Genomic DNA, 21,889 nt, shown 5'->3' with positions numbered 1-21,889 from the left:
GTAGGATTTTATCATGAGAAAAATGTCAAACAAGTGAGTGCAACAAAGATGTATGTAAAAATATGTTCCCTTCATTGTTTATAACAACTCTCCCCACCCCCACCAAAAAAAAATTTTTTGGAAATCAATAGAGGATAGGTTAAAATAAAGTATGGTGTCTCCATATAATGGATCACTCCATACTTATCAAAAAGGATGATAAACACCTACATTCACTGATAAGGACAGAAAGAAGTCCACGACATATAGCTGAATAAAAACTTAAAAAGAGGTTGTGAAGCACCAAGTATAGCACGATATCACGTGTGTATATTTATTTGTGTGTACATGAAATACAGCGTTTGGAAGGATGTTCACCAGAATGCTAATGGTTGGCCTCTGGGTATTGGGATTTGGAGTGATTTTACCTATTAAAACTCTTTCTGTATTGCTCTAATTTCCAGTGTTCATTTAGCGTTATAATTAAAAATAAAATTGTTTTTGTTTTGAAAAATCCCTGGGTGGAAGGGCACACCATGACCCTGTCCTGGTGAGCCACTGGACACTGTACCTGAAGCATCCCGTGTGACTGGCCATTCCACACCAGTGCAGAAAGTGTGTGAGCAAGGGTGGCCCACTGTGGCGCCAGCCCAGTCTGGAAACAACTGACATTCTCATCAGTAGGGAAATTAAAGAAATTATGGCATCTCCTTAGCATGGAAAATGATGAAGAAGAATATGTATGTTCTTTGAATATTAAATGAAAAAAAGATTACAAAACCTTTCTTTGTATTATATGATGATTCCAGTTACACATACATAAAAAATTTCTGGAAGTAAATACATAAAATGTTCACAAGTATCTCTGGACAGCGGTATTAAAAGTTTTCTTTTTGCTTTCCAGAATGTTCTAATTTTTTTTCTACAGTGAACATTGTTATTTTTGAAGAGGGAAAATATATTCATATTATGCAAGCAGTATTCCAGCACCATCATCCATTTGCCCAGCCCTTGTGAGTTCCACCTGCCTCAGTACAGGCAGGCAGACAAGACACACAAAGGTGTAAGGGGACACCACTGCAGAGCTGGAGGGGCTGACAGGCTGACGGGTCTCAGGAAGTCAGCAAAGGTAGATGAGAGAGGACTTCCTGGAGCATGGGACACGTCAGCTGCATCTTAGAGGCTGGCTAAGGTTTCTAGCAGCTGAGATGCAAGGAATGGGAGGGTTGAAATACAAACAGTATGAGAAAAGGCATAAAAATGGGAAAGACTGAAAAAATGTATAATCAGGCCATAAACAAACCATTCTAGGGCCTTTTCTTTGGGAAGTGTCTTTGAGGGAGTTTGAGTTCCATAAGAAAGCCTCCTTAATCTTGTTTTTGGCCCCAAATCACCTGGCTTGCCCTCGTCTTCTCTGGGATTCCTGAGTGGACCAGGAGTGACTCAGGAATTTTTCAGAAACATCTACTTTCAAAGGCCAGAGAGTTGCTGTTGTCAAGGTTGACTCTAGTGTGCTGTGGCTCTGCCAACAGCCCCCAGAGAGGCATTTCCAGCCTCTTGTGGCCAGAGGCACTGTGTGGAAGTAGGCCCATGGCCCCTCAAGGGACAGCGTGCCCGCAAGCCTGGCTGGATGTGTGGGCTCTGGGTGTGCATACATTACTTGACAGTCCCATTCTATATGTACTGAGGCTGAAGTTACTCTAAGTCACGTGAGGTCTTCAGTGATTCCAAGAGAAAATGCATCCTGCTTTGACAAAAGCTACATTTGGGCCATGGAGGTGTGCCTAATGCAGAGGCAGGCTCTCTGCCAGCAGTGCCAGCCACAGGCCCCCCAGTCACCCCAGAGAAATGGTGTGGGCTTAGGGCATCCCCATTCCGTGGGGCACCTGTGGACTGAGGTCTGCGCTGGGGAGACAAGTTGGGGAAAGCAGGGCCATGCATCTTCCTGGTCAATTTCGTGCCAGCGTTTATTTTGAGGGGACAGGGTGGGGAGGGAAGTATTAAATAATTTGCTTGACAGGACCCCAGAAATTCATGTAGCTTCCAGTGGGTCAGAAGTGGTCATGAGGAAAGAGCTCTTCTACTCCTCGGCTGAAAAGCCTGCCAGGCATTCTGCCCTATTTCAGAACAACTTTCCTGTTTAAATCTGCATGAGAAAGGCTCATACCTGTCTATCTGACTCCTTTATAGGGGGCAGATTTGGTTTCTGTCCATGAAAACTTGTCTGTCAAGTCCTCTAGCCCTGCCTCTTCAGTGGATGCAGAGCAGAGGGGCAGAGCTTCCATTCTGGGCGAGAGGAATCTCCACCAGAATTCACGCCTCATGCACAATGTTAGCCCCGGAGGAGACCACACAGCATCGGCTACAACCCCTCAAAGAAAAGCAACCCATGGTCTCGCTCACAGTCTGCCCAGCAACACTGGAATGGCTTGGTATTCCTGACCCTCCTGCCTAGCACTTTCCACACTCCATTACCACCTACAAAATGCAAGAATTAAAGTGTGGTTAAATGGAGGCTCTACCAGGCTGCTGGAAATGAGAAGGCTAACACACTTTCTACTTGCAACTACACATCCAGCTTCCTGCCCCAGCAAGCACGTGCGTCTGTGTACTCACCGGTAGGTGTCTTCTGAGTAGGTTTTCTGAACATAGTCCTGGAGCTCCATCTGTGCCTTTTCTTGGAATTTTTCAATCTGGCTTGTGCTAGTCAAACCCGGATGATCTGAAAAGAGAAAAGTGCCCCCAAATTGCCCTCTGTATTTGAAAAGCCTCACTTGCAGACATCTTAGTACTTAGTTTTAGTCAAACTTCTGGCTAATTTCTCAAGTACAACAGATTGAACTCTGAAAGCTGATCTGGTTTGGATATTATTGTTAAAACACTGGTTTCTGCTTTGTGCTCTGCCAAGGCCTGAAGGTTCCAAAGATGGGGCCGGGCTCCTGAGTGGTCACACCAGCCTCAGCAGCCCCACCTGGGTGGATCTGGACACCTGGTTTCCTTCTACTTGAGAAAACAGAGATTCAAACTATCACATGAGATTAGAAATTATCATTTACTTTCTAGATATTTAATCACTTAATTTCTCCCCCCCGCCCTTTTTTTTTTTGAGGAAGATTAGCCCTGAGCTAACATCTGCTACCAATCCTCCTCTTTTTGCTAAGGAAGACTGGCCCTGAGCTAACATCCGTGCCCATCTTCCTCAACTTTATACGTGGGACGCCTACCACAGCATGGCTTTTGCCAAGCGGTGCCATGTCCACACCCGGGATCCAAACCGGTGAACCCCAGGCTGCCAAGAAGCGGAACGTGTGAACTTAACTGCTGCGCCACCGGGCCGGCCCCTCTCCCATTTTTATTAGCTATTTTGTTGTTCATGAGCAGAGGGCTAGGGAGGAGGGGAAACTGGTAAGGCTGTGTCCAACTCCAGCTGTTGAGGACAAAAGTCGGCCCAAGCAAGCTCTCTGGAGGCTCCGAGAACAGCTGCGGGGAGTGGGTGAGGCAGCCAGGTCATCTTTTACCTTCCACCAATGTCCTGCAGCCTTTTCTTCATCTGCTGAGACCACACCTGCAGCAGCTGCTATTACTGCCCTACAGAGACAGTGGGTAAACCTGTGGAGTTGCTGCCTGTACTGGATTACTGTACTGAAAATCAGCAAAGAGCAAAACAAAACAGAAACAGGACCCTGGATGGTGGTATACTCTATTTGTATGCCGCATCTTGTCTGGCCAATGGTTTAATTTGGATACAGGTTAAATCTATTCTGCAAATGAAGTCACGAGGCTCTATAGCATATTTCTCTGGGACTGTAAAGGCAAGGATTTAAAAGAAAGTGTGTATTTATATCAGCTGGCAAAGCACACCTATTCTAAGAATGTTTGGTCACATACAATCTGGCAGGGCTTGCTCTACACTGCTGATGACTTGACAACGTGTTCATACTCAGAAATATCAGTAGACACAGGTGGAAAACTGTCATGAGTCACCACTGCATATCTTACCGGGGCTAAAGAGAACTATAGCTTTAAGGTATGCATACTCATAGCCGTCTATATCCAGCTTCGCCATACTGTTACAGAACTCTTGAAGCTTCCAGATGTGCTCCATGACTTGCTTTATCCGGTCGCCAGAAAGTTTATCTAGAAATCAACATCACAGATCCTCTGAGAAAGTGATGGCTGATAAGAACAATAACACAAGCTTCTTCGAGGGGCCACAGATTGAAAGAAATGAGAGAATAATTTCACTTTTTTTTTTTGGTGGAAGATTAGCCCTGACCTAACATCTGCTGCCAATCCTCCTCTTTTTACTGAGGAAGACTGGCCCTGAGCTAACAGTTGTGCCCATCTTCCTCTACTTTATATGTGGGATGCCTGCCACAACAAAGCTTGATAAGCAGTGCCTAGGTTTGTGCCCAGGATCTGAAGCGGGGAACCCTGGGTCGCTGAAGCAGAGCATGCGAACTTAACCGCTATGCCACTGGGTTGGCCTCAATAATTTCACTTTGTCATGAAAAACCAGTTATCTCAAGATGGTCAAGAGCCTCATTTTCCAGTTGAAAGTGAAGTGACAATAGGTACCCAAATTCTGCTCCATTATATATTCTGCCTTAACAACAAACCCCTGGACCGGTGATTCCTCCTGCTCCCACCCTGGGCAGCAGCTTCGGCTTGTAGGTGCAGACTGGTAATTCTTTTTATTCTGTGCTTAAGACCCACTCATCAGTTCTATCAATGGTTAGGTTTTCTAAGTCTCTGTAGGCATTTAATAAATATTTGCCAAGCTGAACATTAAATGTTGGCATTTTTTAGCTGTTAAAACAATTTTGTATGTTATCTTATTTAATCCTCATGACTATTTTGCTGAAGGTATTAGTATAATTATACTCAATTAAAAATAAAGAAAACTAAAGCTCATCTGTGAACAAATATAACTTAAATGCAATAAAATGTTATAGGGTTTTAAAAATCACCTTTATTTAACTATTTCAAAGGAATAATTGGAAAAACAAAGGTGTGACTAGGTAATACATCCCTAGACATCAGACACCTGGAATGCCCAATTAAAAGTGCAGCTCAGTTCCAATTCAGCTGCAAGTATAGATTTTGGGTGTTAGTCTGAGTCCTGGGTGCGCTCCCTCCAGACAGTGTCTTCAGTGTGGGTGGACATGCTGCGTGGGGAGAGGCTGCACCGGCCATTTCTTGGTCCTCATATGGCTGGGATTTAAGCACCAAATGTTAGATGGTTGCCACAGATCTTATTAGAAGAGTCACTTGTTCATTCACGAAGAGCTGGGTGGAACTGTGTCCTGGACTAGGGGATAGGCATGACCAGGCTGGTGCCCCAGCTCTTCTACCTGTTATTTCATTTGGGGCAAGCCAGGGACCTTACTGGGACCTCAGTTTCCCCACATGTAACACTGAGATCATAGTCTCTACTTGATGGGGTGGTGAGGATTTGTGAGATATTACAGATGAAAGGGTAATCTGTCAACGAAGGTGAAAATATAAGCTGTGATTATCCCGAAAACATGACTGAATGCTTATGTATCAAGGAAGTTGGTAACTTTTTTCAATTATCTTTTTTTTCCTTTCATATTCATTATACGCAAAGAAGGCTGTCAGGCAGAAATTCAAATGTTCTGACTGGTAAACCTCCCCTGACTTAAAAGTTAAACTTCCCTCAGCCTATGGATGTTGTGAGACGCGGAGGCTAGCCAATTTGTGATGAGCCAGCCTAGACCAAGACATACTCCCTCACATCCTCGCCCTACCTTCCTGGATGCTGTTCTGCAGGTGGTTGACGATGGCCGCCAGGATGGTGGAGAGACTCATGACCTGGGCACACTGGGCCAGGCCGAGGGTGAAGAGCTCATTCCAGCAGGCCCGCACCAGGCTGGTGTTGCAGTCCTGCCTGGGGACACAGAGGTGAGGATGGGTGTGGGTGCGTGCTGGCACTTCTCCAAGCCCCAGCATGTTCCAAACAAGTGGATTCAGCAAGAGTTTGTTGAAGGGCTATGATATGTTCAGGATCATTCCCCAAGAACACAACTATTTATGAATTTCTTAAAGTCCCTCTGAGAATAAACTATCTTTCTCTTAAAAAACATTCTTTAGACTTAAGTAATGAGAAATTTAACAGGCATGACTAAACTGTCATTTCCTGCAGCCTTTAAATCCGCAGCAGTCCTGGTGTGGCTCTGTCCTGAGAGCTGCAGTGATCAAAGGACTAATAACTGAGTGTGGACCCTGAAGGAAGGAGACACATCCTACACCTATGCTTGAGAACTGAGGGCCTGCAAACCTTGGGCGAGCAGCAGGGAGGAAGGGGCCAGCCAAGTCACTTTCAGCCCTGCCTCAGGTCATTTATACTCAGGACAGCATGGTGGGGGCACTGCAAAACAGTAAGTCCTTCTTTGTCTCAGAAGTCCCCAGATGCAGCATCCCTCTACTTATCTCAAGGATGACTCCTGCCTTCTGTTCCGCTCCGTCCCTGGCTCCCAGCACTGAGTCCTCAGCACGTGCAGAAGGCTCAATAAAGGTCTGAGGAACATTGCAGCATTGGCAATCATGGTCCCCTGCTACCATGAGTCTACTGATTGTATTTAATAAGAAAATCAGGTCATAGGAACAAACTGGAAAGGCCCTCAGAGATCTTCCAGGCCATTTCTACAGAGAGGAATGCTCTTGCCCAAGGATATGTAGAGAAAAAGGCTACTTACCCAAGTGCCTGAAAGGCTGGAATTGACCTGGCCCAGTGCATGGAGAGGAAAAGCAGGCGGGATGCAGACTCACAGATGTAGTGCACATTGAGGTACTCTGGCATTGGGCTTGGCATCGTGAGCTGGAAAAAAGGAGGCATACAGCACAAGAGGTGACCGAGGAACAGAGGATGGCTTTGTTTGTCAACATGAATCCCTGCTGTGTTTCGACAATCGTGGCCGTCAGAGTCACTGTCTCTGGTGTTGAAGTTCCTGAGCAGGCCCATCCTTATCAAGTATGTGACCTCTGAAGCAGGGGGCTAGCATCAACTCCCTGTGGTTTCTTGCCCAGTGAACTAGGGTCTGATGGCCCTTGGAATGTGGTCAATGATGGACCTCCCAGTATACCCATACAAAGACACACTTTCAACTCTTGCCTCAACTAAATCATTATTTCTTCTAAGGCAATTACATTTTGAGCCATACGTTAAAGTCTCAATTACATCAGGGAACAAGGGTCAACTAAATGGGCTAGCAGGCATTTGACAGGTGACCTCAAGGTAACAGTGAATGAGAGCCGAGCAGAAGCCCAGATGGTAGGAGGATGATATCCCACCACCAGAATGTTGTATCGGGGCTCTAGGAGCTCCATTGTCTAGAAGGGACTCTGATGCCTTTGAAGCTAGAATCCCACTGGTGACTTGTGTGCTTTGTACCCTTGGCAACTATGAGCAGGAACCCAATCTACCTAAGTGATTGGCCATCTCTCTCTAGTAAAGAATCCTAGGGCCAGCCCTGATGGCCTGGTGGTTAAGTTCAGTATGCTATGCTTCAGCGTCCCGGGTTCGGTTCATGGGCGCGGACCTACACCACTCTGTTAGCAGCCATGCTGTGTTGGCAGCCCACATACTAAAAAATAGAAGACTGATGACTCTTCCTCAGCTTAAAAAAAAAAGAAAGAATCCTGGGGGCATAGGAAGACTCAGACTGGAGACCTGGAGACCAAGAGGGCTTCAGGGTACCTGGGAGTGTCTGTAGAAGCGAAGCCAGTGTAGGAGAGTGCGGGAAAGACTTAGGAGGACCTTACAGCACTCTTCAAGGACATCTCAGTCTATTTTCTATGGTTCTAGAGGAGAAGTGGTCAGAACCAATGGCTGGGAATAAGGTTTGGGTGCCTTCTTGCTGGAGCAGATAAAGCCCTGACCCTGTGCTGGAGCCAGGCTGTCACTGGAAGGCAGACGGCAGAACAGTCAGCTATCAGCTCTCTCTGGTTAGCACCAAGTCAGCCCATCATGGCAAGGACAGGCCATGCCTGCTTCAGGGTTACCTTCAGAGCCAGTTAGTACTCTGAGCTACTGTTCTGAAATAAAAGATCCTGATCCAACACCACAATATGAAAAGAGCTCACTCCAAGGTTTGATTTTTAAACTGAGACCAGCTTTGGTGAAGAGCCCCTCTCCTAGCAGGCCAGGGAGGTTGGGGGCATGTAGTTAGGCTAAATGTCCTCACCTTAAATGTGACGTGAGTATCTGAAAGGAGGGGGCCTTCGACCTCAATGATGGGTGTGGACTGGTCTCTGCTGATGACGTGGATGCCCCCTCCTCCACTGGTGTCTATCCCATCTGCCAGGCTTGGAGGCGAGGAGCTGTCTGTGGTATTAAGTGCTTTAGCTAAGGTATCAAATGCCCTGTGAGCAAAAACGAAGCAAGCAAGTGTTGTGAATCCACAGCTTTTAAGGGGAACAGAATTCAAGCTGAGACATAAATTACAAAAACAATGCACCGGGGGAGAAGATAATTAAATTCTACCTGCTGAGAGAAGTGATATTGAAAGTGTCTATGTATTGTCTATACACCATCTTGGGCACTAGGCTATGTATTATTTATTTTCACAGGTAATTTCTACTTTTCACAACTACTCTCCAGGGTACAATTTTCTCCATTTTATAGATGTGAAAGCTGAAGCTTAGAGATGTTAAATAACTTTTCCAAGACCACTCTCTCAGTAAGTGATGGAACCAGAATTCTACTGAACTCAAATCTCATCCTCTTTCCATGGGATCTAGATCTTAATTTTGCTCGGACTGCAAGTGAACAAGAGGACCAGCACGCTGCTGAAGCCCCAGGCTGTGCCCCTGCCAGGCCTGGCAAGACGGGCACGAGTGGCTGGTCCCACAGCAAAGGAGCAAACACAAGAGCCAAGCTGCAGAGAAGAAATCCTTAGCAGCCAGTTATATAGAGGTCTGGGACCAGGTAATGCCATCTATCAGCTGATATCGATCTACCTTTATGGATTCAAGCTCGAAACTCACTACTTGGAAGACATAAAAGTGAGAAAAACAGGGTAAAACAGAAGTGGGGAAGGGGATGAAATGTTAATATTCAGGTACAATAAACAGTGACTAATACAAATGACATCTGTCCACTGAAGGGTTTTCCCCTGCTTCCACTGAGTTACTGAATTTCCTTCTTCATTGTTTAAATGAAAAGCAGTTTTTATTCTTTTATATCATGTAATATAAGTGGGTCCATGTTTCCATAGTTAAACTCGGAGGGAAGATCGACATGCAGGGGCACTGTTGACAATTTTATAATAATCCTTAATTAAAAACAGCGTGGGTGTCAAAATGCTGCCACCCACCCTCACAATGCAGCAACACTGTGTGCGTCAGGAGGGGAGAGCCTCCACCCTCATGGTTCATACCGAGTAATCTCACTTGCAGACTGGTCCTCTGGCTGCATTTCCGAAGCGTCACCATTGTTAAGGGATTCACTTAGGTTGGCAAGGGAGGTTACCACATTTGCCAGTGTGCCCAGAGCTCCCTGGCTTGTTTCAGCCTATTAAACAAAAAACAGTAACATCAAAGATGAATACACACATCCAAATGACTCTCAGGCCAATGAAGGTATAACGTTGTTTAAAAACAGCTTCTAAGGAGATATGACTACAACGGAGCAGCACGATGAAGATCTTCTGTGGTGATGGAATAGTTCTGTATCTTGATTGTAGTGGTAGTTACACAAATCTACACATGATAAGATGACAGAATAAAAACAAATAAACTGGACTTCACCAAAATTTAAATTTTTGTGCTTCAAAAGACATTATCGAGAAAGTAAAAAGACCCCCCCCTCCGCCAAAAGACAAAACACAGAATGGGAGGAAATATTTACAAATCATCTATTTGATTATGGTTGTATCTAAAGAACTCTTACAACTAAATAATAAAAAGACAAACCAGCCAGTTAAAAAATGGGCAAAGGATTTACAGATTGCATGTGAGCTAACAACTGTTGCCAATCTTTTTTTTTCCTGCTTTTTCTCCTCAAATTCCTCCAGTACGTAGTTGTATATTTTTAGTTGTGGGCCCTTCTAGTTGTGGCATGTGAGATGCTGCCTCAGCATGGCCTGATGAGCGGTGCCATGTCCACAGCCAGGATCTGAAGTGGGAAACCGGGTGGCCAAAGCCGAGCGTGGGAACTTAACCACTCAGCCATGGGGCCGGCCCCTGGGCAAAGGACTTAAATAGACATTTCTTTAAAGAAGATATACAAATGGCCAATAAGCACATGAAAAGATGCTCAACATCACTGGAAATGCAAATTAAAACCACCAATGAGACACCACTTCATACCCACTACGATGGTTATAATAAAAAAGACAAATAATAACAAGTGATGGGGGGAATGTGGAGAAACTGGAACCTTCATAGACAGCTGGTGGAAATGTAAAATGCTGTAGTTTGAAAAATAGTCTGGAGGCTGGCCCCCTAGCATAGCAGTTAAGTTCAGGCGCTCTGCTTTGGGAGCCTGGGGTTCACCGGTTCGGATCCCAGCCACAGACCTGCACACTGTTTGTCAAGCCATGCTGTGGCAGGTGCCCCATATAGAAAGTAGAGGAGGGTGGGCACAGACGTTAGCTCAAGGCCAGTCTTCCTCAAAACAAACAAACAAACAAACAAATAAATAAATAAATGAAAAATAGTCTGGCAGTTCCTCAAAAGTTTAAACATAGAATTACCATACAACCAGCAACTCCTAAGTATATACATTTGTTAGTGCCGTTGAATCAACTCCGACTCCTAGAGATCCTGTGTACAGTAGAGCGGAGTCCTGCCTGGTCTTTTTGTGCCATCCTCTCACCTTCTGGCACTACATTAGACAATGATTGACTGCTATTCATAGGGTTTTCACAGCCAATTTTTTCGGAAGTGGGTAGCCAGGTCCTTCTTCCTAGTCTGTTTTAGTCTGGAAGCTCTGCTGAAGCCTGTCCACCATGGGTGACCCCGCTGGTATTTGAAATACCGGAGGCACAGCTTTCAGTATCACAGTGACATGCAGCTGTCATAGTATGATAACCGACAGATGGGTGGTGTGGCTCCCTGACTAGGAAACAAATCTGGGCCGTGGCGGTGAGAGCACTGAATCTTAACCGCTATATCACCAGGGCTGGGAGGTAAATACATAGGAGAAATAAAAACAAATATCCACAAAAAAACTTGTACACAAGGGGCTGGCGCGGTGGTGCAGCGGTTAAGTTTGCATGTTCTCTTTGGCAGCCCGGGGTTTGCTGGTTGAGATCGTGGGCATGGACCTATGTACTGCTGCTCAAGCCATGCTGTGGCAGGCGTCCCACATATAAAGTAGAGGAAGATGGGCACGGATGTTAGCTCAGGGCTAATCTTCCTCAGCAAAAAGAGGAGGATTGGCGGCAGATGTTAACTCAGGGCTAATCTTCCTCAAACAAAACAAAACAAAAACACAACTTGTACCCAAATGTTCATAGCAGCATTATTCATAATAGAAAAAAAGTAGAAACACCCCAAATGTTCATCAGCTGATGAATGGATAAATAAAATGTGGTACAGCCATTCAATGGCAATATTATTCAAGAATAAGAAGGAAGGAAGTACTGATACATACCAAAAGGATGAACCTTGAAAACATTACACTAAGAGAATGAAGCCAGTCACCAACGGCCACATACTGTATCATTCATTTTATATGAAATATCCAGAATTGACAAAACCAGAGTTAGAAGGTAGATTAAGTGGTTGGCAGAGGTTGGGAGTGGGGAGAAGGTGCAGTGACTGTTGAACAGGTTCAGGGTTTCTTTTCAGGGTGATGAAAATGTTCTGGAACTAAATAGTGGTGATAGTTCCACAACCTTGTAAATATAACAAAAAGCACTGAATTGTACACTAAAGGTGAATTTTATGGTATATGAATTACACCTCAATTTAAAAAAAAAGCCAGAGATAAACTCAAACAAATAAACCAAGATATGTATACACATATCCGTTGTATCTTGATTACAAAAGTGAAAAACTAGAATCAACAGAAAAGATCATAAACAGAGAAATGATTAATAAATCACAGAACAACCATATAATAGACTATTGTGCAACTGCGAAAAGATGTGGGTCATCGTGATAGAAAGATACGTAGAAGGAAAATGAAGAAGAGTAGGGGAAAAAAAAAAAAAAAAACAGAACAGAACCCATACATTGTACCAACATCGTGTCCTGGTTTTGATATACTCTTCTACAGTTCTGCAAGGTAGAGCCACTGGGGAAGCTGGGAAAAGGTGCATGGGGTCTCTATAATAGCTTTGTATTCATTCAAAGTAAATTATTTTGAATGCATAATTATTTCAAGGTAAAAAGTTTAAAAGACACCTTCTGAAAATACCTCCCTTTAGGTGCTCTGCATACATTCCATTATTCATGACAAACTTCTGGGTGGATATTGTTACTTCCATTTTACAGAGCAGGGAATGGGGTAGAGCCTGGGTCTGACTGCAGCTCTTGCTCTTACCTACTGCTTAAATACCAGGCAGCTGTTGGTCCCTTCTCCTCTAGCCGGTGACAATAACTGCCTCCTAACAGTTAACATTTATTGAGTGCTCACTGTATGCCAAGTGCTTTATAAAATGAACTAACTCAAGTTTCCCAACACCCCTGTGTGATGGGTACTGAGGGAAACTGAAGTGTAGAAAACAGGGCACACAGCTGCCAAGAACAGTGCTGGGCTCTGAACCCAGGTCTGACTGACTCTGGAGCCTCCGTTCTTTCTCTCAGTCCCTGCATGGACGGTACAACAGAATAGTTGCTGCAAAATCCCTTAGAAATCAGGAGTTTTAAGGTTATTTGTGCCTTACTTTTAGGGTTACAGTTTCCTTCCACCCCACTACACAGTCACTGTCCCAAATGTCTGCTGGGTGACAGCAGTGAGCCAGGTGTGATTCCCAGGCCACGCATATCATCACTGCCCAGAGATGGGAAGCTCAAAGCCCAGCATGAGGACCAGTGGGTGGAGGGCAGCTTTCTATGCTAGCCAATAGCTCTAACTTTTGCCTTTTCTTTCCCAAAAGAGGATGCTCCTTAATGAACCGAGTGTGCACATGGATGTGCGTGTGAACAGATGAGAAGGAAGCCTGCAGGCCTCACTCTGGCTCTAAGTAATGCCAGTGCTCTGTTACTGAGTTGCTCCTTTTAGAGAAGAAAAACTGGACCTCAGTCGTGGCTTGTTGCTACTTCATCACTATTTGGGTTACATCAGGAACAACAATATGAGACAAACAGTGGATTCCCTTGCCTGCATAAAACCCTCCTCCTTCCTTACCTTCAGAGGAGTTAGCCACTTGTCTCGTCTCTCTTGGATTGACAAACATCTCTGACCACAACAAGTTACATTCCCTGTGGCTGATTTGCTCTAGCAAACGTTTAGAATTGTTAGAATCCTGGCTGAACTTCCTCTTACAGATCATCTAATAAAAAAGAACAAGGGGCTTCTGCAAAAGGCCCTCTTAGGATAAGTATCTATTTCCTCAGCACACCAGTAGTTTGCCAGTGTCTGTATCAGGGGAGAAACTCTTAATAGAGAAGAGAACCATAGAACTTCTGCCAAACTAAACTCTAGACTCTGACATATTATAATGACTATGACCAGCTAGCCCTGAGTTTCTGAAAAGCCATCAGCATCCCTAAAATAAATCACAGGTGGCTGTGTCACAATGAGAAGGCCACGCTTTCAATGTGGTCTCTGACGACCAGGAAGAAGGTGGGCGCACACATTTAGAGAAGCAGTCTGCACTGCAACATAAAGATGGAGAAGGCATAGGTAAAGAACATCACCTTGGAGTCCGTGGCCAGGAGAACCGTACCATCCTCACGTATCAAAGGCTGCTGGATGTTCACAAGCATCCCTGGATCAAGAAGACCTGTTTGTCTATTTAAGACATAAAGAAACCCAGAGTAGCTTCCAACATTTGATGCACAGTATGATCATGCTGCATTTCTCCATCCCTTCCACATTTGAAAAGCTGTTTGAGCAGCAGAAAAGCTCTAACTAGACTCAGTCACCGAGTGACTGAATACCCCCCTTCTCTCCGCAACGAGATTTGCACAAAGCCAGGGCTACAGCCTGAGACAGGTTGACACACAGATGCACATCATCCAGGGCTTTGACACTGACCCACTGACTATGGCCACTCCGCCGAATAAAGTTAACTTGATCTTTAGAATACCACCAAGGCATTCTCAAACTCCAGTTCTATCTATGATACATTTTGGATTTCTTGTTTTCCCTCATTCTGTTCCTTTAAAATTAAGTTCAATAGATTACATTAAAAAGAATGCATAAATTAACTTGTGGCACTATCTGAGACCACACCTGGGATTTAAGCCCTTTGTCTATACTGCAAAGAAGCCCTAATCTTGAATTACAGAACACGGTTTACCTGTATGAATAATGTTTAAACTACAGGACATAATCTGAGCCCCTGAGATAGGAGAAATTCTGACCCATCTTAAATCAGCCATCCTCAGACCTATCCAAAGGTGTGTCTGCAGCAGCTCGAAAAAGGGTGGGATGAGCAAGACAAGGCTGAAGGTTGTGGTCGGTGGGTGGGGAGCTACAGAAGCCCCCTTTCCAAGGAAGAGCATGCCTCCTCTGATCAGCCCAAGAGGCTGACCACAGTGTTGCCCTTGGTCAAAACAGGAACTGACCTTGCTCCATCTTTATCTGCCACAAACGTGGGAGTGGCTATCAGAGGACTTCTCAGGTCCTTCCGGATATAAATTTTCTCAGTTGAAGCAGCACAATTGCTTGGTTTCTCCCGTTGTACATCAAAAGGCTTCCGTTCACTTTGTACAGCTTAAATCACAACATAAAGATTCATGTTTAGAGGAAAGATTCAAATCAATAAAAACCACATCCTTCATAGTAAAGCAAGGGGTCTTCTTTACTAAGTCTATGACTGTAGGGATGATATGCTCTGGTGCTAGATATGTCTAGCTCAATTTTCACAGTGAACTTTTCAGAGAAAGGTCCAAAGCTAAACAATGTCATGTCAAATCTAAAGGCTGAAAAAGACCTCAAGACAGTGGGCGCTGCCTGCTAAGAGACTGCAGCACGGCATTTGCATGGCCTTGTGGAAGGCGCACACTGAGCCCTCTGAGTTTCCACTTCTTGGTGCTAACAGGATGAGAAACATCCGTCTTCAAATGGGTCCCGAACAGAGAGCTTTTCAAAAGCCACATATTGTAGAGGAACCATACAAATGTCCAACTCAAGCCTGCACGGCTTTTGCCGATTGTTTAATGGGTGTCAATTTTGTATCACCCTAGCAACCTCTCCCCTCAACACTCTGATATAAGATCAGGTATAGATGCCACAAACAACAGAAGAAAATAAAGACCTTTTTAAAAGAGAGAAAGGTTGAACCCAGACCCAGTAATGTAAGGAGTTCTACTGCACGGATGAGGACCCTGTGGCTGAAGGACGCTGCATGTCTTCCCCAGGCCTCGTAGCTCCTAAGTGGCAAAGCTGGAGTTTTATTTGGTATTAGCTTTACTCCAAAGCCTCTGCTCACTCCACTCCACTGTGCTGCCTCCCCATTTATCTGGAGTCGGTTTCCACATGCCCCATGGGAACTGACCAACCCCAGCAGCGTCAGCACTGCATCATCTTATCTGATCCAGAAGGAAAACCAAAATGAGCCAGAGTGGATAATTTTTTCTTAAAGTATTTTAAAGGTAGGTACTGAAACCTTATTTAATAGATTCTCGCTCACTTTCTCCCTTCTTGTTAACTCACGTGGTTTTTTAATACTGTTACTCACATTCCATTTTCATGCCCATCTCTAAGCATTTTTTCAGCCGGCAAAATTGACAGCGGTTCCGGTGGTGTTTATTGATGATGCAGTCTTGGTTGCTCCGACAGCTATAGGTCAAATTTTTCCTTACGCTCCTTTTGAAGAAACCTTTGCAACCTTCACAACTGACAGCCCCATAGTGACGGCCTGAAAGGAGAAAGAGTGCATGAGCAGTTCACCAAGAGAAGAGGTGATCTGTCACAGGCCCTGTTTTTAAGACAAATCTTTCAAAGTGACTGGTGTGCAGTGTCAGATGCTGGGAGCCATGGGACAATCACAGGCCTGGGCATCAGGCATGGCACCCAGGTCCTTCACATAATTTCAGTACAACCTTTAGGACTGTGAAGCTACTCAGCGCCTCTGTCCTGCCAAGAGCAACAGGTAGCAAACGTGCTGTTTTAGCAGACAGGGTCTCACTCCTGCATTTATTCCCTCTGTGTGAGTCATATCCTGGGCCCTAGACCTACTCTGGGGGAAGCAGAATGGTCAGAGGAAGAAGCTTGGGAACTGACTGCGTAGGCCCAAGGTGAAGGAAGGTTGCCATGTGGCTCACGTGGGTTAGGTACTCAGATCATTTTGGAAACACAGTCCTAGAAATACATTTATTAAACACAGCTCTTTTTTCTAATCTTGTTTCGTGTCTCTAACTTCTAATTACTAATGACATTAAAAAGAGCTCCCTGCCTCAGTTTACCCTTCCTAGTTCACAAACTGCTTCCACATGCGTTACATCTCATTTGTTCCCAGCTGGGACTGACCATGGATGTTTTCGTGGTTTGCTCTTATGTAACCCAATGTCTTAGCTACGTTGCTGAGAGAACACATTTCACAGGATCACTATTTACAGCAGCTATAGAGCATCTCGTTGTCCTAAGCTCTAGCATGTGCACTTGGAGGGTCTTAATTTTGTGCCTTTAAGAATAGTTGTGCTAAAATTACTGTGTAGACATCATTTTCCTTCCTTGTGGGGTAAGTCCTTATGTCCTTGGGCTCTCTGGCCCTAAGAGTGACCTCTACTGTCTGGAAACAATGGCACCGTAAGCCTGTGACAAGGCCATTCCTCTAAGAAGGGGACTGACAAATGAGGAAGGCAAGTAGATTCTGTGGCCTCTCTGTTATGTTCATGCTTCAGTCATTTGTTTAGAAGTTTGCAGAGTGCCTCTCCTTGCTGAGCAGGAAGATGGGTATATAGAGATGGAGGGGGTCAGCCATGGTTCTTCATCTACCTCAAAGAGCACATTCTGGAGGGGGAAGGCAAGCCTTAGACTCAATTATAAGAGAACACAACAAATGCGCAGAGAGGGCTGTACAAAAAGGCAATGAGGATAGAGGCAGCACTGACCCCTGCAGACGGGGGCAGGCGAGGGCTTCAGAGAAGAGTGGGATGGGCTGGGTTTACCAGGACAAGGGGTGGGAGCAAGGGCAGGGCATCCTGGCAAAGCAAACAGTGTCATGAGCTGGGAGGGGGACTGGAGCTTCCAACCTTTTGTAGATGCTTACCTGGAGGCTGTCTTCCTAAGAGGCTTGGTCCAGCCTCCTTTTTTTAAAAACACCAGGACCACAAAGTGTCCAAAGTTCCTGTGAATTTAGTAATCACAGAACAAAGTGGAACCGTGCAGCCATCAAAGAACTCAGGTCTGTGCCCCTAGCATCACTAGAACTGTGCCTTTATCAAATACTTCTCCATTCCTCCCAGCCTGCCACACTTACCTTCTATGGCTCCCCAGTGTCAGCAGGCCAAAGTCTGAACTTTTGGGCCAGACATCTTCTCTAGTCTCCTTGTACCCACATCCTAACCATGGAGCTCTTCCCCAAACACACCATGGGTATGGACATTAAACTCTCTGGACCCTGGCTCCACCAGCTGGAATGCCCTTCTGCTTTATCCGACATGCACACACTCAACCTTCAAGGCTCACAGACGTGACTGCCTTTGGGGGGCCTTTCCTGACTCTGGGACTCCAGCCAAAAACGCATGTGCTCCCTCCTCCATCACAGCAGTTTATCACACTAGGTTATAGTGAGGGGATGACAGAGACAGTTACAGTTAGGATGAAGGGGGAACAGACAGCAAAGCACAGTGCAAATATTAACTAGATTAAAGAAATTATTACTCCCTTAGTAGCACGTAAATATTTGACACTCAACCAGTACTTACAAATCACACAAATAGTTTGACTTTTCCTTTTGATTCTAATAATCTGATAAACTGGTTTGCTTGTTTATATCAAACAAAAACAATCCCAATAAGAAAAGTGGAGTTCAAGTTTTGAAACCTGTAAACCTACAGAAAATGTTCTCTCCCCATTAACCCTGCAATCCTCTCATTTGTTTCACAACGTTGGTCCAAGATGCACAGCCAGTTAAGACCTAGGGTTACTTACCAGAGGCTTTGTCACCACAGACCACACAGTACTCTACCACCTGGGGCCGCTGGACGTCGGCCTTCCCCAGCAAACGTTCCACAGAAGCAGAGTCCGTGACGATCTAAGAATCAGGAAACAAGTAGGGTGCTGATTAAAAACCAGATTGCTAAGCAAAGTAATGTTTAACAGCAAATTCCTAATCCTGGGTTTCTAAGCAGAACTCTGGGCAGGACTGGGAAAATTCCAACCCACAACTTAATCTGATACCAAGAAGGGCCCTGCTGCTCATCTGGCCTGTCCCTCCAGCAGGGGGGTTTGTCCAGGGCCAGGCACTGGTTTTCATGGATCTACTCTCCTATTTGGCTACCACAACCACCCACAATCAGGGACCATGGGGGGAATCACACATAGATCCTCTAAGAAGAAGATACTGGAGGTCTTTCCGGCTGCCTCTCTATTCCCAGGAAACAGCTTGAAAGCATACAGAGAGGTATATTTGGCAGAAAAATAATCCAGCTTTATTAATTAAATAACTAAGTCTCTCACTGAGGCAGCTGGAGTGGAAGGACTAAAATAGGTGACTTCTAAAACCTACTATTTTTCCTTCATTCGTAGGTGACTTTCTGGCAACCAAACAGTGCTACTCAATTGGAAGAATACCGTAACTGATATCAATATGAGAAAGTAAAAAATAGCTGTTATTAAATAAAGTACCAAATATGAGCCTTAAAATGACTCATGTATCGAGGGAAAATATACAGAAATCATTATGTAAAATGACGTTTTGTAAAACGTTTAACAAAATCAACAGCCATCCTTTCTCCAACAAGGAGCAGTCCAAGTAAGCAGGGAGGAACTCTGATCTCTGAGGATCAGAACGTGCTCTGGGGAAGGAAAGACGAGCAGCACTGATTAACTGCACTATGAGTGGCTCAAAAGTACAGTTCTGAACACAGCTCTGTCACAAGAAAAAAAATGCCTTCCTTCCTTAATTTTCTCCATAGTAGAAAGTCCCTCACGACACAGATTCTTAGCAGCATTATTCACAGTAGCCAAAAGGCAGAAGCAACCTAAGCGTCCATCAACAGATGAATGGATAAACCAAGTATGGTCTCTATAAACAGTGGAATATTATTCAGTCTTAGAAAGGAGGGAAACAGTGCCACATGCTACTACATGGATGAACTTGAGGATATTACATTTAGTGAAATAAGCCAGTCACAAAAGGACAAATACCATGTGATTCACTTATATGAGGTACCTAGAAAAGTCAAAGTCACAGAGACAGAAAGTAGAATGGTGCTTGCTGGGGCTGCAGGGTGAGAGGAAATGGGCAGTTAGTGTTCAATGGGCACAGAGTTTCAGTTTGGGAAGATGAAAAAGTTCTGCGGAGGGATGGTGGTGGTAGTTGCACAACAATGTGAATATACTAAATGCCTCTGAACTGGACTCCTAAAAAATACTAAGATGGTAAGTTTTATGTTATATTTTACCACACATTTTTAAAAACTTAAAACTTAAAAACAAAACAAAAACATGGATTTCAACTTGACCCTCACTAAATGTGCTCCATGCTTGGCCACTGTGGGACACTGGCCTCAAGTCTCTGTTCCTCTAAGTGTTGGGCTTGGAAATTCAGTGCTTCCCAATAACCCTCCTTTCCTTCAAACCTTTTCTTTTCTTCCTGTACCCACCCCTGACCCCATCCCACCCTGCCAGCGTAGGGAGAACCAGGGCAAAGGGAGAGATAAGAACTGACAGGAACTATAGGCAGCATTTCACAGGCGCAAGTAAGGACAGTATGAGGAGCTGAACTGGGCCTGAGCATCTGGACAAGGCCAAGGTAAGAGTTAGAAACAAGGTGGTCCTCATCTGGCTGTGGTCAGCCCTAGGTGATGTCCCTAACATATGGGCCAAGGGCTGCCACCATGTGGCCTTTGTTAAGAAAAATCTCCAGCGGCCTCAGTGCCAGCTTGCCCATGCCAGTCTCCTGTGGGCCCCTGATTCTATCTGGTTTAACTTTCACCCGATCTGAGCACTGCAGTTGGCCACCTTCAGACCCTGCCACTCACTTGCTGGTTTTTAACTTTAGCCAAAGGAGCAATCTGCCATGTTTGCAGTTGCCCAAAGGACCTTCAGGGATAGATTTGACCTCCAAGGCAGAGGTAAGAGTCAGGAACAATTTCAGTAGCAGAAGCGCTGAAATAAATGCCTGTCTCCAGGCCTTACCTGGATCCTGCCAGGGACAAGGTTGTCCGAGGTGGTGAATATGAGCTGTTTGGCACTGGATGTCTCCGGGGAAGCCAGGATCACCTTCCCAGTTCCAGCTCCATCTGGGCTGGTGAGGATGAACTGCTGCTTGGGGGATCCAGAGGCGTCCACTGCGGTAACTATCTGGATCTTCTGTCCTGTCTGCTGGTCTGTCACAATCTACAAGACACAACATGGAGGCTGCTCTCACGGAGCATTGTGCGACCCGTGCACTTGCAGGTGGTGCTCAAAGCGGTGACTGCCCAATGCCGTCCTGGAGTGAATGCTGGTCCAAGATGAAGTTTCACCAGTCCGTGGTGAAATGAGAAAAATAAAACACAACAGTGAACTTTTCAGACACCAATTTTCGTAACGCTACTTTTATTCTAGGATGACATCTTTCCTACTATTTTTAGAATTAAAATGCCCTTTCTTTTATGAAATGAAGACAATAATAAATAATAGATGATAGGTTTAACTTAAAAAAACAATATCCTTGCCCTGGCATGATAAAAAATGTGGGCAAAAACTAACTTTTTTGAAATGCTATACTGATCAACAAAATTCAAAAACCTGGGAATGAGTGCTTTAAAGTAGGGCTATTTCCAAAGGAAGGGCCTGTAAATCATCTTGCCTGGGGTGACAGAATACAGGGAGTCCCCTGCTGACATATACTTCACAACTCCCACTCCCTGACTCAGAAGTCTTTAAGGATAGAGACAATACCTGATTTAGGGCTGTATCCCCAGGGCCAGCAGAGGGCTGGGCACATGAAGAGCTAAGTTTGATAGAAGACTGCAGAATGCATTGAAGGCCGTGGGTGCTGACTGTGGAGAGGTCCTGACTCTGATTCCTCCAGGGGCTCCAACCTTTTGGGAGCTACAGCTGTCAGAGCCTACCTCTTCCTAGATTCCCTGCCTTACTGCATGAGCCACAATTAAAATCTCTTATTCTCACTCATGAAATTCTCTGAAGCTGTTCTAGTCCCTGTCCTACCTCTCTTCCAGGCCAAGTACCCAGCTTAGAGCACTGTCTATCTTCTCTCTAAGGACACTAGCACTGTCTATCTTCTCTCTAAGGACACCAAACAGACTCTCGGGGCTGTTGTGGCTAGGCCTTGTGCAAGAGGAGATGTGCTTTGTCTCTGCTGGAACTCAGTTCCCTATAGTATATTTAGGGGCAGGTCTGGCATCCGTGCCACCTCTTGATAGATGCTGCTTTGTGACATGGAATTCCAAGGTTCAGACAGCAAACTCACACAGAGTTTAACACAACAGCTTTGCCAACTGTCCAATACAGAAAACCAGACAATACTGGTTGGCTCAAAAGAAAATGACATAGTCAAGAAAAGATTCAATCACTTAACACATAACATGTTTACTGAGCGTCTACTATGTGTCCAGCACTGTTCTGGTCCTAGGGATAGGGGTTTGAGCACAA

General features: G+C 45.0%; 1 protein-coding gene across 4 annotated transcripts in view; it reads right to left on the bottom strand.

The window, feature by feature from the left end:
* NR2C2 (nuclear receptor subfamily 2 group C member 2) overlaps window positions 1-21,889 on the bottom strand; it is a 112,988-nt gene that overhangs the window by 6,644 nt on the left and 84,455 nt on the right. For 3 of the 4 annotated variants that reach the window (XM_046664879.1, XM_046664897.1, XM_046664888.1), the window contains 11 exons: window positions 20,429-20,629; window positions 18,218-18,320; window positions 15,801-15,980; window positions 14,686-14,833; window positions 13,813-13,906; window positions 9,381-9,514; window positions 8,187-8,364; window positions 6,699-6,820; window positions 5,751-5,890; window positions 3,979-4,116; window positions 2,596-2,701 (listed from right to left, as the gene is read on the bottom strand). In XM_046664879.1, coding sequence (XP_046520835.1) covers window positions 2,596-2,701; window positions 3,979-4,116; window positions 5,751-5,890; window positions 6,699-6,820; window positions 8,187-8,364; window positions 9,381-9,514; window positions 13,813-13,906; window positions 14,686-14,833; window positions 15,801-15,980; window positions 18,218-18,320; window positions 20,429-20,629 — 1,544 coding nt within the window. The remainder of the gene's footprint in view (window positions 1-2,595; window positions 2,702-3,978; window positions 4,117-5,750; window positions 5,891-6,698; window positions 6,821-8,186; window positions 8,365-9,380; window positions 9,515-13,812; window positions 13,907-14,685; window positions 14,834-15,800; window positions 15,981-18,217; window positions 18,321-20,428; window positions 20,630-21,889) is intronic. The other variant, XR_006889154.1, reaches the window with a different exon arrangement.

The sequence above is a fragment of the Equus quagga genome, chromosome 1 (genome assembly GCF_021613505.1).
Source record: "Equus quagga isolate Etosha38 chromosome 1, UCLA_HA_Equagga_1.0, whole genome shotgun sequence".
NCBI lineage: Eukaryota > Metazoa > Chordata > Mammalia > Perissodactyla > Equidae > Equus > Equus quagga.
This window is presented reverse-complemented; position numbering and strand designations above follow the sequence as displayed.